This window comes from Anolis sagrei, chromosome 11 (genome assembly GCF_037176765.1).
Source record: "Anolis sagrei isolate rAnoSag1 chromosome 11, rAnoSag1.mat, whole genome shotgun sequence".
Classification (NCBI taxonomy): Eukaryota; Metazoa; Chordata; class Lepidosauria; order Squamata; family Dactyloidae; genus Anolis; species Anolis sagrei.
Window position 1 is genome coordinate 2,192,501 of NC_090031.1, and position 15,044 is coordinate 2,207,544.

Here is a 15,044-nt window from a genome sequence, read left to right on the forward strand (position 1 = left end):
TTAACATCTACATGAAGCCGCTGGGGGAGATCATTCGGAGTTTCGGACTGAGATGTTATCTCTACGCAGATGATGTCCAGATCTGTCACTCCTTCTCACCTGTCACCAAGGAGGCTGCCCAGACCTTGAACCGGTGCTTGGCTGCTGTGTCGGACTGGATGAGAGCTAACAAATTGAAATTGAATCCAGACAAGACAGAGGTCCTACTGGTCAGTTGTAAGGCCAAACAGGGCATAGGGCTACAGCCTGTGTTGGATGGGGTGACACTCCCCCTGAAGACGCAGGTTCACAGCTTGGGAGTGATCCTGGACTCATCGCTGAGCCTGGAAACCCAGGTCTCAGCGGTGGCCGGGAGAGATTTTGCGCAATTAAAACTTGTGCACCAGTTGCACCCATACCTCGGGAAGTCTGATCTGGCCACGGTGGTCCACGCTCTTGTTACATCCTGAATAGACTACTGCAATGCGCTCTACGTGGGGTTGCCCTTGAAGACTGTTCGGAAACTTCAACTAGTCCAGCGAGCGGCAGCACCGGAGCGACATACAGGGAGCACACCACCCCCCTGCTGTGCCAGCTCCACTGGCTGCCGATTCAGTTCTGAGCACAATTCAAGGTGCTGGTTTTGACCTACAAAACCCTATACGGTTCCAGCGTACCTGTCCGAACGTATCTCCCTCTACGTCCCACCCCGGAGTCTGAGATCATCTGGGGAGGCCCTGCTCTCGACCCCACCACTGTCACAAGTGAGGCTGGTGGGGACGAGGAGCAGGGCTTTCTCAGTGGTGGCCCCTCACCTGTGGAACTCACTCCCGGGGGAAATCAGGGCATCATCATCCCTCCTCGCCTTTAGGAGAAGGGTGAAGACTTGGTTATGGGACCAGGCCTTTGGGCACTCCGGCAACTAAATCAGACAACCAGGCGAGTAAGACCAGCAGGACTGATGAAGTGGAACGTAAAACTAGATCTATGAGTAGCGAACGCTGACCATGTAAGAGGAGAAATTGGGTTTGTATTTGGTTTTATTGATTTTATGGTTATAATGTATATTGGTTGTTAACTGTGTATTGATGTAATTCTGTGTTTGATTGTCTTTATGATGCAGGCATCAAATTGTGCCTTTGCTTCTGTAAGCCGCCCTGAGTCCCCTTCGGGGTGAGAAGAAAGGCGGGGTAAAAGAACCCCAAATAAATAAATAAATAAATAATAAACAGACAAGGGTTCTTTCTCCTGCCCTGGACATGGATAGCTACGCTCCACTACACCAAAAGACCTCTAAGGATGCCACTTGCCACAGGTGCGGGCGAAATGTCAGGAGAGAATGCTGCGGGAACATGGCCGCATAGCCCAAAACATTCACAGCAACCCAGTGAAGCCTTCGACAAGAAATACATTAACGTTTCCTTTTGCCATTTCCTTCGTGGGAAAGGTTATGGATGGAAAGGAGTGAATGAGAGGTAAGGAGAGGAGGAGAGGCGTGAATGGACTCCACTGCTCAAGACACGTGTTGTGCCGTTTTGTCGCCTACGCACCTTTTGCGCACGACAACGAGGGCTTCTTTGGAGGAGAAAAAAGCCAGAAAAAGAGGAGGGGGGGGGTTACAAACATGAAGGGCTGAGCTTTCAGACGGCAGCAGTAGCAGCCGCCGTTGTTTTCTCCCGCAAGAAGCCTATTGTCCGTGGACACTTAGCAACCTACATTCGCAGCTGCAAACTTATTTTCTCGCACAAGCGTCGCCTGCAGCTGAGTTTCCTTTCACGGTGAACACTATGCGCCTGGCATCAAACAAACCCGAGAGGGCGGGAGCGAGGAGAGAAAGAGAGGAAGAAAAGAACTATATGCATTATATATGTACACACGCATTCGTGGTTGCAGTTGGCAACGGGAAATCGGCAGGGCGGGCTGGCAACGGAGGAGGCCATTAGCAACCAAGTGGATGGGGTGGAGGCTGCGAGGAGGAGGAGGAGGAGGAAGAGAACTCCCATGACCAACAGAAAACACACTGGAAGGGCTTGGTGGGCATTGACCTTGAGTTTGGGAGTTGTAGTTCACCTGCATCCAGAGGAGTGCTGTGGATTCATGCAATGATGGATCTGGACCAAACTTGGCACAAATACTTAGTATGCCCAAATGTGAACGCTGGTGGAGACTGGGGAAAATAGACCTTGACATTTGGGAGTTGTAGTTCACCTGCATCCAGAGGAGTGCTGTGGATTCATGCAATGATGGATCTGGACCAAACTTGGCACAAATACTTAGTATGCCCAAATGTGAACGCTGGTGGAGACTGGGGAAAATAGACCTTGACACTTGGGAGTTGTAGTTCACCTGCATCCAGAGGAGTGCTGTGGATTCATGCAATGATGGATCTGGACCAAACTTGGCACAAATACTTAGTATGCCCAAATATGAACGCTGGTGGAGACTGGGGAAAATAGACCGTGACACTTGGGAGTTGTAGTTCACCTGCATCCAGAGGAGTGCTGTGGATTCATGCAATGATGGATCTGGACCAAACTTGGCACAAATACTTAGTATGCCCAAATGTGAACGCTGGTGGAGACTGGGGAAAATAGACCGTGACACTTGGGAGTTGTAGTTCACCTGCATCCAGAGGAGTGCTGTGGATTCATGCAATGATGGATCTGGACCAAACTTGGCACAAATACTTAGTATGCCCAAATGTGAACGCTGGTGGATACTGGGGAAAATAGACCTTGACATTTGGGAGTTGTAGTTCACCTGCATCCAGAGGAGTGCTGTGGATTCATGCAATGATGGATCTGGACCAAACTTGGCACAAATACTTAGTATGCCCAAATGTGAACGCTGGTGGAGACTGGGGAAAATAGACCTTGACACTTGGGAGTTGTAGTTCACCTGCATCCAGAGGAGTGCTGTGGATTCATGCAATGATGGATCTGGACCAAACTTGGCACAAATACTTAGTATGCCCAAATGTGAACGCTGGTGGAGACTGGGGGAAATAGACCTTGACATTTGGGAGTTGTAGTTCACCTGCATCCAGAGGAGTGCTGTGGATTCATGCAATGATGGATCTGGACCAAACTTGGCACGAATACTCAGTATGCCCAAATGTGAACGCTGGTGGAGACTGGGGAAAATAGACCTTGACATTTGGGAGTTGTAGTTCACCTGCATCCAGAGGAGTGCTGTGGATTCATGCAATGATGGATCTGGACCAAACTTGGCACAAATACTTAGTATGCCCAAATGTGAACGCTGGTGGACACTGGGGAAAATAGACCTTGACATTTGGGAGTTGTAGTTCACCTGCATCCAGAGGAGTGCTGTGGATTCATGCAATGATGGATCTGGACCAAACTTGGCACAAATACTTAGTATGCCCAAATGTGAACGCTGGTGGAGACTGGGGAAAACAGACCTTGACACTTGGGAGTTGTAGTTCACCTGCATCCAGAGGAGTGCTGTGGATTCATGCAATGATGGATCTGGACCAAACTTGGCACAAATACTTCGTATGCCCAAATGTGAACGCTGGTGGAGACTGGGGAAAATAGACCTTGACACTTGGGAGTTGTAGTTCACCTGCATCCAGAGGAGTGCTGTGGATTCATGCAATGATGGATCTGGACCAAACTTGGCACAAATACTCAGTATGCCCAAATGTGAACGCTGGTGGAGACTGGGGAAAATAGACCTTGACACTTGGGAGTTGTAGTTCACCTGCATCCAGAGGAGTGCTGTGGATTCATGCAATGATGGATCTGGACCAAACTAGGCACAAATACTTAGTATGCCCAAATGTGAACGCTGGTGGAGACTGGGGGAAATAGACCTTGACACTTGGGAGTTGTAGTTCACCTGCATCCACAGGAGTGCTGTGGATTCATGCAATGATGGATCTGGACCAAACTTGGCACAAATACTTAGTATGCCCAAATGTGAACGCTGGTGGATACTTGGGAAGATAGACCTTGACATTTGGGAGTTGTAGTTCACCTGCATCCAGAGGAGTGCTGTGGATTCATGCAATGATGGATCTGGACCAAACTTGGCACAAATACTTAGCATGCCCAAATGTGAACGCTGGTGGAGACTGGGGAAAATAGACCTTGACATTTGGGAGTTGTAGTTCACCTGCATCCAGAGGAGTGCTGTGGATTCATGCAATGATGGATCTGGACCAAACTTGGCACAAATACTTAGCATGCCCAAATGTGAACGCTGGTGGAGACTGGGGAAAATAGACCTTGACATTTGGGAGTTGTAGTTCACCTGCATCCAGAGGAGTGCTGTGGATTCATGCAATGATGGATCTGGACCAAACTTGGCACAAATACTTAGTATGCCCAAATGTGAACGCTGGTGGAGACTGGGGAAAATAGACCTTGACACTTGGGAGTTGTAGTTCACCTGCATCCAGAGGAGTGCTGTGGATTCATGCAATAATGGATCTGGACCAAACTTGGCACAAATACTTAGTATGCCCAAATGTGAACGCTGGTGGAGACTGGGGAAAATAGACCTTGACATTTGGGAGTTGTAGTTCCCCTGCATCCAGAGGAGTGCTGTGGATTCATGCAATGATGGATCTGGACCAAACTTGGCACAAATACTTAGTATGCCCAAATGTGAACGCTGGTGGATACTTGGGAAGATAGACCTTGACATTTGGGAGTTGTAGTTCACCTGCATCCAGAGGAGTGCTGTGGATTCATGCAATGATGGATCTGGACCAAACTTGGCACAAATACTTAGCATGCCCAAATGTGAACGCTGGTGGAGACTGGGGAAAATAGACCTTGACATTTGGGAGTTGTAGTTCACCTGCATCCAGAGGAGTGCTGTGGATTCATGCAATGATGGATCTGGACCAAATTTGGCACAAATACTTAGCATGCCCAAATGTGAACGCTGGTGGAGACTGGGGAAAATAGACCTTGACATTTGGGAGTTGTAGTTCACCTGCATCCAGAGGAGTGCTGTGGATTCATGCAATGATGGATCTGGACCAAACTTGGCACAAATACTTAGTATGCCCAAATGTGAACGCTGGTGGATACTGGGGAAAATAGACCTTGACATTTGGGAGTTGTAGTTCACCTGCATCCAGAGGAGTGCTGTGGATTCATGCAATGATGGATCTGGACCAAACTTGGCACAAATACTTAGTATGCCCAAATGTGAACGCTGGTGGAGACTGGGGAAAATAGACCTTGACACTTGGGAGTTGTAGTTCACCTGCATCCAGAGGAGTGCTGTGGATTCATGCAATGATGGATCTGGACCAAACTTGGCACAAATACTTAGTATGCCCAAATGTGAACGCTGGTGGAGACTGGGGAAAATAGACCTTGACACTTGGGAGTTGTAGTTCACCTGCATCCAGAGGAGTGCTGTGGATCCATGCAATGATGGACCTGGACCAAACTTGGCACAAATACTTAGTATGCCCAAATGTGAACGCTGGTGGAGACTGGGGGAAATAGACCTTGACACTTGGGAGTTGTAGTTCACCTGCATCCAGAGGAGTGCTGTGGATTCATGCAATGATGGATCTGGACCAAACTTGGCACAAATACTTAGTATGCCCAAATGTGAACGCTGGTGGAGACTGGGGAAAATAGACCTTGACATTTGGGGAGTTGTAGTTCACCTGCATCCAGAGGAGTGCTGTGGATTCATGCAATGATGGATATGAACCAAACTTAGCACAAATACTCAGTATGCCCAAATGTGAATGCTGATGGAGACTGGGGAAAATAGACCTTGAAATTTGGGAGTTGTAGTTGTTGGGATTTATAGTTCACCTACAATCAAAGAGCATTCTGAACTCCACCAACAATAGAATTGGGTCAAGCTTCCCACACAGAATCCCAATGACCAACACAAAATTCTATGTTTTCTGGTGGTCTTTGGCGACCCCTTTGACACCCCCTCACGACCCCCTTGGGGGTCCCGACCCCCAGGTTGAGAAACACTGCTCTACAATGACATGATGGCAACAGTCTTGGACAGCAATGGCTCCCAAAGTGACGCATTGAAGGTGGAATCAGGGGTCAAACAGGGATGATGAGTTATGGCTCCAGCCTTATTCTTCCTCTTCATTGCTATGATACTTCATCTTCTTGATGGAGTGGAAATCATCTATCGGACAGACGGCAAGCTATTTGACCTCAGCAGACTGAAAGCCAACATCTGTTATAGAACTCCAATATGCTGATGATAACGTAGTCTGTGCACATTCAGAAGAAGACCTACAAGTCACTCTAAATACCTTTGCAGAAGCATACAAAGAACTGGTGGGATCACAAGCCAGAAAAAGTTACCCAAAATGAAAAGGTCAACCTGACAGAGTTTTGGAGCACAAGAATCCTAACCTCACGATCGTGGGGGGAAACAAAGCACAGTCGGGTGGCCATTATCTAGCCGAATTCTATGATTGAGTACTCCATTTAACTTATCCATAATCCATTTCCAAGCCATTGTCAACATTGTCATTGTCATTTCCACCTAATTACCCAAAGGCCTGGTCCCACGTCCATGTTTTTACCTTCTTTCTAAAAGTGAGGAGGGATGACGATGACCTACTTTCCCCGGGGAGTGAATTCCATAGGCATGAAGCCACCACTGAGAAGGCCCTGTCCCTCATCCCCACCAAGAGAGAAGTCGAGAGCACAGCCTCCCCAGAAGATTTTAAACTCCGAGGTGGGACGTAGGAGGAAATACATTCGGACAGGTAGGCTGGATCAGAGCTGTATAGGATTTATAGGTCAAAACCAGCACTTTGAATTGTGCTCAAAAATGGACTGGCAGCCAGTGGAGCTGGCATAACAGGGGGGTGGTATGCTCCCTGTATGATATGAGTAATCTACCTGCTGCCCATTGGACTAATTGCAGTTTCCAAACAGTCTTCAAAGGCAGCCCCATGTAGAGCGTTGCAGTAATCTAGTCAGAATGTAACCAGAGCGTGGACCACTGTGGCCAGATCAGACTTCCTAAGGAACAGGCGCAGCTGGCGCACAAGCTTTAACTATGCAAAAGCTCTCCCGTGCACCGCCGAGACCTGGCGTTCCAGGCTCAGCGATGAGACCAGGATCACTCCCAAGCTGCGAAGCTGCGTTTTCAGGGGGAGTGTCACCCCGTCCAACACAGCAATAGTAGCAATAATAGTTGTAATAGGAACAACCCTAAGGAGCATCCCATGGAAATGCACTGCTCCTTGTGTGCCCTTTGCAAAGCCGTGTAAATCTCCAGGCGAAAGGCCCGGCTTCTCAGGTGTCCCATCCTTAAAAATAGCCTCTTGCTTCCTCAGCACAGAAGGCACGCTCTCGGGGTCCCTCCTGAAGAACCAGGCCGGGAAATCTAGAGACGCAAGCCTTGGGAGTTGGGGAGGAGCTCCCTCTCTGATCTGGCACTTAAAGGGTGCTTTTCTCGCCGTCTCTTTTAGCATCCCTCCAAGTATCGATGCGACTTTTAAAAAACACCTGGGATGACCTGGGAAGGAATCCCACTGGAGCATTGCAGCACACCCAAGTACCTGGGAGTCACCCTGGACCATGCTCTGACCTACAAGAAGCACTGCCTGAACATCAAGGAAAACGTGGGTGCTAGAAACAATATCATACAAAAGCTGACTGGCACAACCTGGGGATCACAACCAGACACAGTGAAGACATCTGCTCTTGTGCTGTACTACTCTGCTGCTGAGTATGCATGCCCAGTGTGGAACACATCTCACCACGCTAAAACAATGGATGTGGCTCTTAAGGAGACATGCCGCATTATCACGGGGTGTCTGCGCCCTACACCACTGGAGAAATTACACTGCTTAGCCGGTATTGCACCACCTGACATCCGCCGGGGAATAGTAGCCAATAGTGAAAGGACCAAAGCAGAGACATCTCCAGCTCATCCCTTGTTTGGGTATCAGCCAGCACGTCAACGACTTAAATATAGAAATAGTTTTCTAAGATCTACAGAGACACTGACTGGAACACTCCAGCAAGCGAGAGTTCAAAAGTGGCAGGCTCAAACCCAGAACCTCAATCAATGGCTGATACCAGATGAGAGACTTCCCGCCGGGCACACAGAGGACTGGGCGACTTGGAAGGCGCTGAACAGACTGCGCTCTGGCACCACAAGATGCAGAGCCAACCTCAAGAAATGGGGCCACAAAGTGGAATCCTCGACATGCGAGTGTGGAGAAGAGCCAACCACAGACCACCTGCTGCAATGCAACTTGAGCCCTGCCACATGATGCACAAGGGAGGATCTCCTTGCGGCAACACCAGAGGCACTCCAAGGGGCCAGAGACTGCTCAATGGATATTTAGTAGAATACCAAGCTTGCAAACCTTGTGTTTTGTTTGTTTGTTTGTTAAAATGCAATACAACTGTTTGGTTTGCTCCTGACACGATAGATAGATAGATAGATAGATAGATAGATAGATAGATAGATAACACCTTTCAGCTAGAGAGGATGAGAAGGCAACAACAGTTGGGAAAAGACGTGTTGTCAAAGGCTTTCATGGCCGGAATCACTGGGTTGCAGTGAGTTTTCCGGGCTGTGTGGCCATGTTTCAGAAGCATTCTCTCCTGACCTTTCGCCTGCACCTGTGGCTCATGGTATCTTCAGAGGTTCTGTTGGAGGTGAAGCAAGTTGAGTGTATAGGGAAGGCTTCTAATTGAAACATACCACCCTGTTACTGAGACAGCTCCACTGGCAGGTAGGTTGTTAGGAATGGTGAGAGTTGAAGTCCAAAACACCTGGAGGGCCCAAGTTGGCCAAGGCCTGGTGTAACTAGTACTTTTGCATGTTCAATTCCATTTGCAGCCTCAGAAGAAAGCTGAGGACGAAGGAGGAAAGTGGAAGGAGATGAGAGAAACTGGGACGTTTGAGAAGCAGCAGTAAAGTGGGACGGTAGAGGACTAATAAGGATTGCCACTGTCACGTTACAGAAGTCGGGGAGGCAGGAATGCCTGCCGATGATAATCTTGGAGATACTTATTCTATATTTAGTCAGCTGTTATATAAGTATGCCATGAATGATCTTATCTGGGGGAGGGAGCAGGGAAGAAAATGCATCCTAGGCGACAAGTTTACGTTCCCAAACATTTTCTCCATGGGGTTTGCAAGCCCTGCGAGGAGCACAACGTTGGCAATCGTGGCTTTACTAGATACACAGGAGCTCCACGGCATTATTACTGTACGCACCCAAGTCTAATGCGCCATCGACTCTAATGCGCACCAAGGTTGTCAAAACCCTGAAACTCAAAAGAGGATTTGCCATATTACGTGACTCTAACGCGCACCCGAATTTTGGGAAGGCAATGTAGGATGCCATGTAGGAAAAGCACAATCAAAACACCCTAACAGATGGTCAGCCAGCCAAACACAAAGCACCCCCCAATAAATGGCCAGCCAGCCTTTGTAATAATAATAATAATAATAATAATAATAATAATAATAATACTGTAATGATAACAACAATAACAACAACAATAATAATAGGAGCAACCCCAGGGGCCATCCAGCCCAACCCGCTTTATTTGCCATGCAGGAAAAGCACAGTCAAAGCACCCCCAACAGATGGCCAGCCTGCCTTTCTAATAATAATAATAATAATAATAATAATAATGTAAATATAACAATAATAATAATAACAACAACAATAATAATAGGAGCAACCCCAGGGGCCATCCAGCCCAACCCCCTTTATTTTGCCATGCAGGAAAAGCCCAGTCAAAGCACCCCCAACAGATGGTCAGCCAGCCTTTGTAATAATAATAATAATAATAATAATAATAATAATAATAATAATAATAAAACTGTAATGATAACAATAACAACAACAATAATAGGAGCAACCCTAGGGGCCATCCAGTCCAACCTCCTTTATCCTGCCATGTAGGAAAAGCACAATCAAAGCATCTCAACAGATGGCCAGCCAGCCTTTGTAAGAATAATAATAATAATACTGTAATTATAACAATAATAACAACAATAATAGGAGCAACTCTAGGGGCCATCCAGCCCAACCCGCATTATTTTGCCATGCAGGAAAAGCACAGTCAAAGCACCCCCAACAGGTGGCCAGCCAGCCTTTGTAATAATAATAATAATAATAATAATAATAATAATAATGTAATGACGACGACGACGATGACAACAACAACAACAACAACAACAACAACAATAATAGGAGCAACCCCAGGGGCCATCCAGCCCAACCCTTTTTATTTTACCTTGCAGGAAAAGCCCAGTCAAAGCAACCCCAATGATAACAGTAATAATAACAACAACAATAATAGGAGCAATCTAGGGGCCACCCAGTCCAACCCCCTTTATTCTGCCATGTAGGAAAAGCACAATCAAAACACCCCAACAGATGGCCAGCCAGCCTTTGTAAGAATAATAACAACAACGATACCGTAATACTAATATTATTAATAATAATAGCAACCCCAGGCGCCACCCAGTCCAACCCCCTTTATTCTGCCATGTAGGAAAAGCACAATCAAAGCACCCCAACAGATGGCCAGCCAGTCTTTGTAAGAATAATAATAACAACAATAATAATACTGTAATACTAATATTATTAATAATAATGGCAACCCCAGACACCATCCAGTCCAACCTCCTTTATTCTGCCATGTAGGAAAAGCACAATCAAAGCACCCCAACAGATGGCCAGCCAGCCTTTGTAAGAATAAGAATAAAACAAACAAAAATACCGTAATACTAATAATTATTGTAAGAATAACAACAACAATACTCTAATACTATTATTAATGATAATAGCAACCCCAGACGCCATCCAGTCCAACCTCCTTTATTCTGACATGTAGGAAAAGCACAATCAAAGCATCCAAACAGATGGCTACCCAGCCTTTGTAATAACAACAATAATAACAATAATACCATAATGATAACAATAACATCAGGAGATAATGCCTGAAAAAACCTACAACAAGCCCATAACAATAACAATCGAAGCAACCCCAGATGCCATTCAGTCCAACCCCTTTGATTCTGCAATGCAGGAAAAACACAGTCAAAGCACCCCAACAGATGGCCAGCCAGTCTTTGTAAGAATAACAACAATAATACCATCTTTTCAACAATAATACCATATTTTCTCCAGGACTGACTTATTTGCAATGCAAAACGCAACTTTGTGAAGCGACGAATGAAACATGCCATTGGTGCCACGCTCATGGCCGGTGAAACCTGGAAGCCGAGGCCAAGTTCTCAGTTGCCCCAGACAACCATTCCTCTTCCCTCCGGCTCCGTGTCTCGCAGCATGGCCACAAGTGCTGCCTGTGCCTGGCACAACCCGGCCAGGAGAGAGAAACCCATATCCCATCTGGGAAGTAGGCTTGTTGTGGAAGGAAAGCGCTCCAAGGCTGGCATCCTTACCCCAAGAGCTGTCTTCTTGGTCCGAGGGATTATCCAGCTCCATTACTTCCAAGCCACGCCACCGCCCAGGGTCTCCATGCAACGCAAGGCCAGAGAGAGAAAGAGAGGGGGGTCAATTCCTTTAGACAGGAGGGGCAGAAGGCTGAAACGAAGAAGCCAAAAGCGGCAGAAGAAGAAGGAAGAAGGACCCCGACGGTGGGTCACCTACAGCCGCGACCCCCTTGACCGATGAGCGAGTGCCACCTCCATAAGGACAGGCCGGTCTTCCTTGGCCCGAGACCACCCAAGGCCGATTGACCCTTGCGAAGGCTGGCAGGCCTTCCTCCGGCGCAGCGCTTGGAGACGCATCCCTCTCTGTGGGCCGAGGACTGCCCCGCGCACGCTTGCCCCGCTTCCAGACCCAGGTTGACCGGGAGGAAAGTTCCAAAGCTGCAAGAAAGCCAAAGAGAGAGGGTGGTGAGGATGCCGATGCGAAGGGAGCAAAGCAGAGTGCCGGAGAACAGCCACGCTGTTGCATAACCCGAGTGGCTGATATAATAATAACCAAAAAAGAAGTGTGGAGTGAGTGCGCGTCGGGGGCGGAGGAGGAGGAAGGCTGTGCAGCCAGGCAGGCTCAATGCTCACTGGAGAGGAGTGCACACAGAACAGGGTCTGAAGGGGAGACGAAGGATGCTGACCGACACCTCCTCATGCGCCTCCTCCCGCAATCCCTGGCTTTGGCATGCACGCTGCAGCCAGGCTGGGAGCCTTCCAAGCCCAGCAAGGCCGCCCTCCAAAACCTTGGCTTGGGTGACTTGGCTGCACCCACCTTGCAGCAACGGCAGAAGCAAAAGCACTCTGTCCTAGATTTACCTCCATTGGCAAGCCTGGCTCCTGCTGCTGGCATTCCTGGAAGAGTTGGGAGAGCAGCCGCAGCACACGTGGCTGACGGACACCGGAACTGGGGCAGAGGGGGTGAGACTAGGCATCCACGGAGCCAAGGAGATCCCACTGATCACCTTATCACATTGAGAAGTGTCCCCCTCGTAGGAGGACGCTTTGGCCTCTTTCCAAGCAAGAACCCTTCCTTCTTTGGAGGCTTTGAAACAGATGGCTGGATGGCCATCTGTCAGGGGTGCTTTGAATGAAGTTTTCCTGCTCCTTGGCAGAAAGGGGTTGGACTGGATGGCCCATCAGGTCTCTTCCAACTCTAGGATTCTAAGCATGGAGAGGTGCAAAGCCCATCACATGAGTTAAACTCCTTCTAGCCATCATGCATAATAATAATAATAATAATAATAATAATAACATTTTATTATAATAATAATATTTTATTATATAATAATAATAATAATATTTTATAATAATAAATATAAAATCTATGTATATAATGAAAGTCAGTGTTTGTATGCAGAGGACGGTGTATGTGGCAGCTTTCTGACTGGCTGCCACTTTCACAGGCCATTGTGACCAGCACGGGTGACAGACCTGGACCAAACTTGGCACACATAACCCCCAGGACCCCCTTTACATCCTGGTGAGGTTTGGGGGAGGACAAAGAATGATGGGATTTGTAGTGCTTTCAAACCCATTGGTTCCCACAGACCACTGTGGCCCCCCAAAAAGACCGATAAAGACCAAACTTGGCACACGGAACCCCCATGACCCATGCTACATCCCACTGCTATTTGGAGGAGGGTGGGCCATGGATGATGGGATTTGCAGTACATCCACTCACTTCCCGAGACCCTCATCCAGTGACTGATCAAGACCGAACTTGGCACACAGAGTCCCCATTTATTTATTTATTTGGGGTGCTTTTACCCCGCCCTTCTCAACCCCCTAGGGGGGACTCAGGGCGGCTTACAAAAGGCACAATTCGATGCCTAACAATTACAAAGCACAATACAATATGTTGTTGTTGTTGTTCATTCGTTCAGTCGTCTCCGACTCTTCGTGACCTCATGGACCAGCCTACGCCAGAGCTCCCTGTTGGCCGTTACCACCCCCAGCTCCCTCAAGGTCAGTCCAGTCACTTCAAGGATGCCATCCATCCATCTTGCCCTTGGTCGGCCCCTCTTCCTTTTGCCTTCCACTTTCCCCAGCATAATTGTCTTCTCTAGGCTTTCCTGTCTCCTCATGATGTGGCATTCAAAGGACTTCCACTTTGTCTCTAGTCTCCTTCCCTCCAATGAGCAGTCGGGCTTTCTTTCCTGGAGGATGGACTGGTTGGATCTTCTCGCAGTCCAAGGCACTCTCAGCACTTTCCTCCAACACCACAGCTCAAAAGCATCTCTCTTCCTTGGCTCAGCCTTCCCTAAGGTCCAGCTCTCACATCCGTAGGTGACTACAGGGAAGACCATGGCTTGGACTAGGCAATGGATCTTGGTTGCCAGTCTGATGTCTCTACTCTTTACTATTTTATCGAGACTGGACATTGCTCTCTTCCCAAGAAGGAAGCGTCTCCTGATTTCCTGGCCACAGTCTGCATCTGCACTCATCTTTGCGCCTAGAAATACAAACCCTGTCACGGCCTCCACATTTTCTCCCTCTATTTTCCAGTTGTCAGTCATTCTTGTTGCCATAATCTTGGTTTTTTTTACGTTTAGCTGCAACCCGGCTTTTGCGCTTTCTTCTTTCGCCTTGATTAGAAGGCTCCTCAGCTCCTCCTCGCTTTCGGCCATCAGAGTGGTGTCATCTGCATATCTGAGGTTGTGAATGTTTCTTCCAGCCATTTTCACCCCAGCTTTGCATTCATCCAGCCCCGCACATCCTCGCATGATGTGTTCTGCATACAAGTTAAAAAGGTTGGGTGAGAGTATGCAGCCTTGCCGGACGCCTTTCCCAATCTTGAACCCGTCTCCTGTTCCGTGGTCAGTTCTGACTGTTGCTTCTTGGTCCTTGTACAGATTCCTCAGGAGAGAGGGAAGGGGGCTTGGGATGCCCATCCCACCAAGAACTTGCCACCATTTATGATGATCCACACAGTCAAAGGCTTTAGAAGAGTCAATGAAGCAGAAATAGATGTTTTTCTGAAACTCCCTGCCTTTCTCCATTATCCAGCGGATATTGGCAATCTGGTCTCTGGTTCCTCTGCCTTTTCTAAACCCAGCTTGAACATCTGGCAACTCTCGCTCCATGTCTTGCTGGAGTCTTCTTCCTTGCAGGATCTTGAGCATTCCCTTACTGGCATGAGAAATAAGGGCCACTGTACGGAAGTTGGAGCAGTCTTTCGCATTTCCCTTTTTTGGTATGGGGATATAATACAATATACAATACACAAATTTACCATATAATATCACAGTTATAACTAATTAAAACAATCAAACAGCATACTAGCATCAATAAAAACATCTTGTGGTCAATGTTCACCAAATCCAAGTCCGTAAACCATTTAGCATTGTCATTGTCTTTCCTACTCTGGTCATTATTGGTTGTCTTTGTCCATCTGCCAGCTTACCCGAAGGCCTGGTCCCACATCCAGGTCTTTAGCTTCCTTCTGAAGGAGAGGAGGGATGTTGATGTCCTAATTTCCCCGGGGAGCGCATTCCACAGGCGAGGGGCCACCACTGAGAAGGCCCATGACCCACTCTACATCCTGGTGCAGTTTTGAGGAGGATGGACCACAGATTATGGGACTTGAAGTATCTCCACTCGCTTCC

General features: G+C 47.8%; 1 protein-coding gene across 1 annotated transcript in view; it reads right to left on the reverse strand.

The window, feature by feature from the left end:
* The window catches only part of DAB2IP (DAB2 interacting protein), a 225,715-nt gene extending 213,659 nt beyond the window's left edge, over window positions 1–12,056 (reverse strand). Inside the window, exon 1 of the mRNA XM_060757581.2 lies at window positions 11,404–12,056. Within this exon, the coding sequence (XP_060613564.2) occupies window positions 11,404–11,446 (43 nt within the window). The 5' untranslated portion in view covers window positions 11,447–12,056. The remainder of the gene's footprint in view (window positions 1–11,403) is intronic.
* Window positions 12,057–15,044: the final 2,988 nt, after the last annotated feature.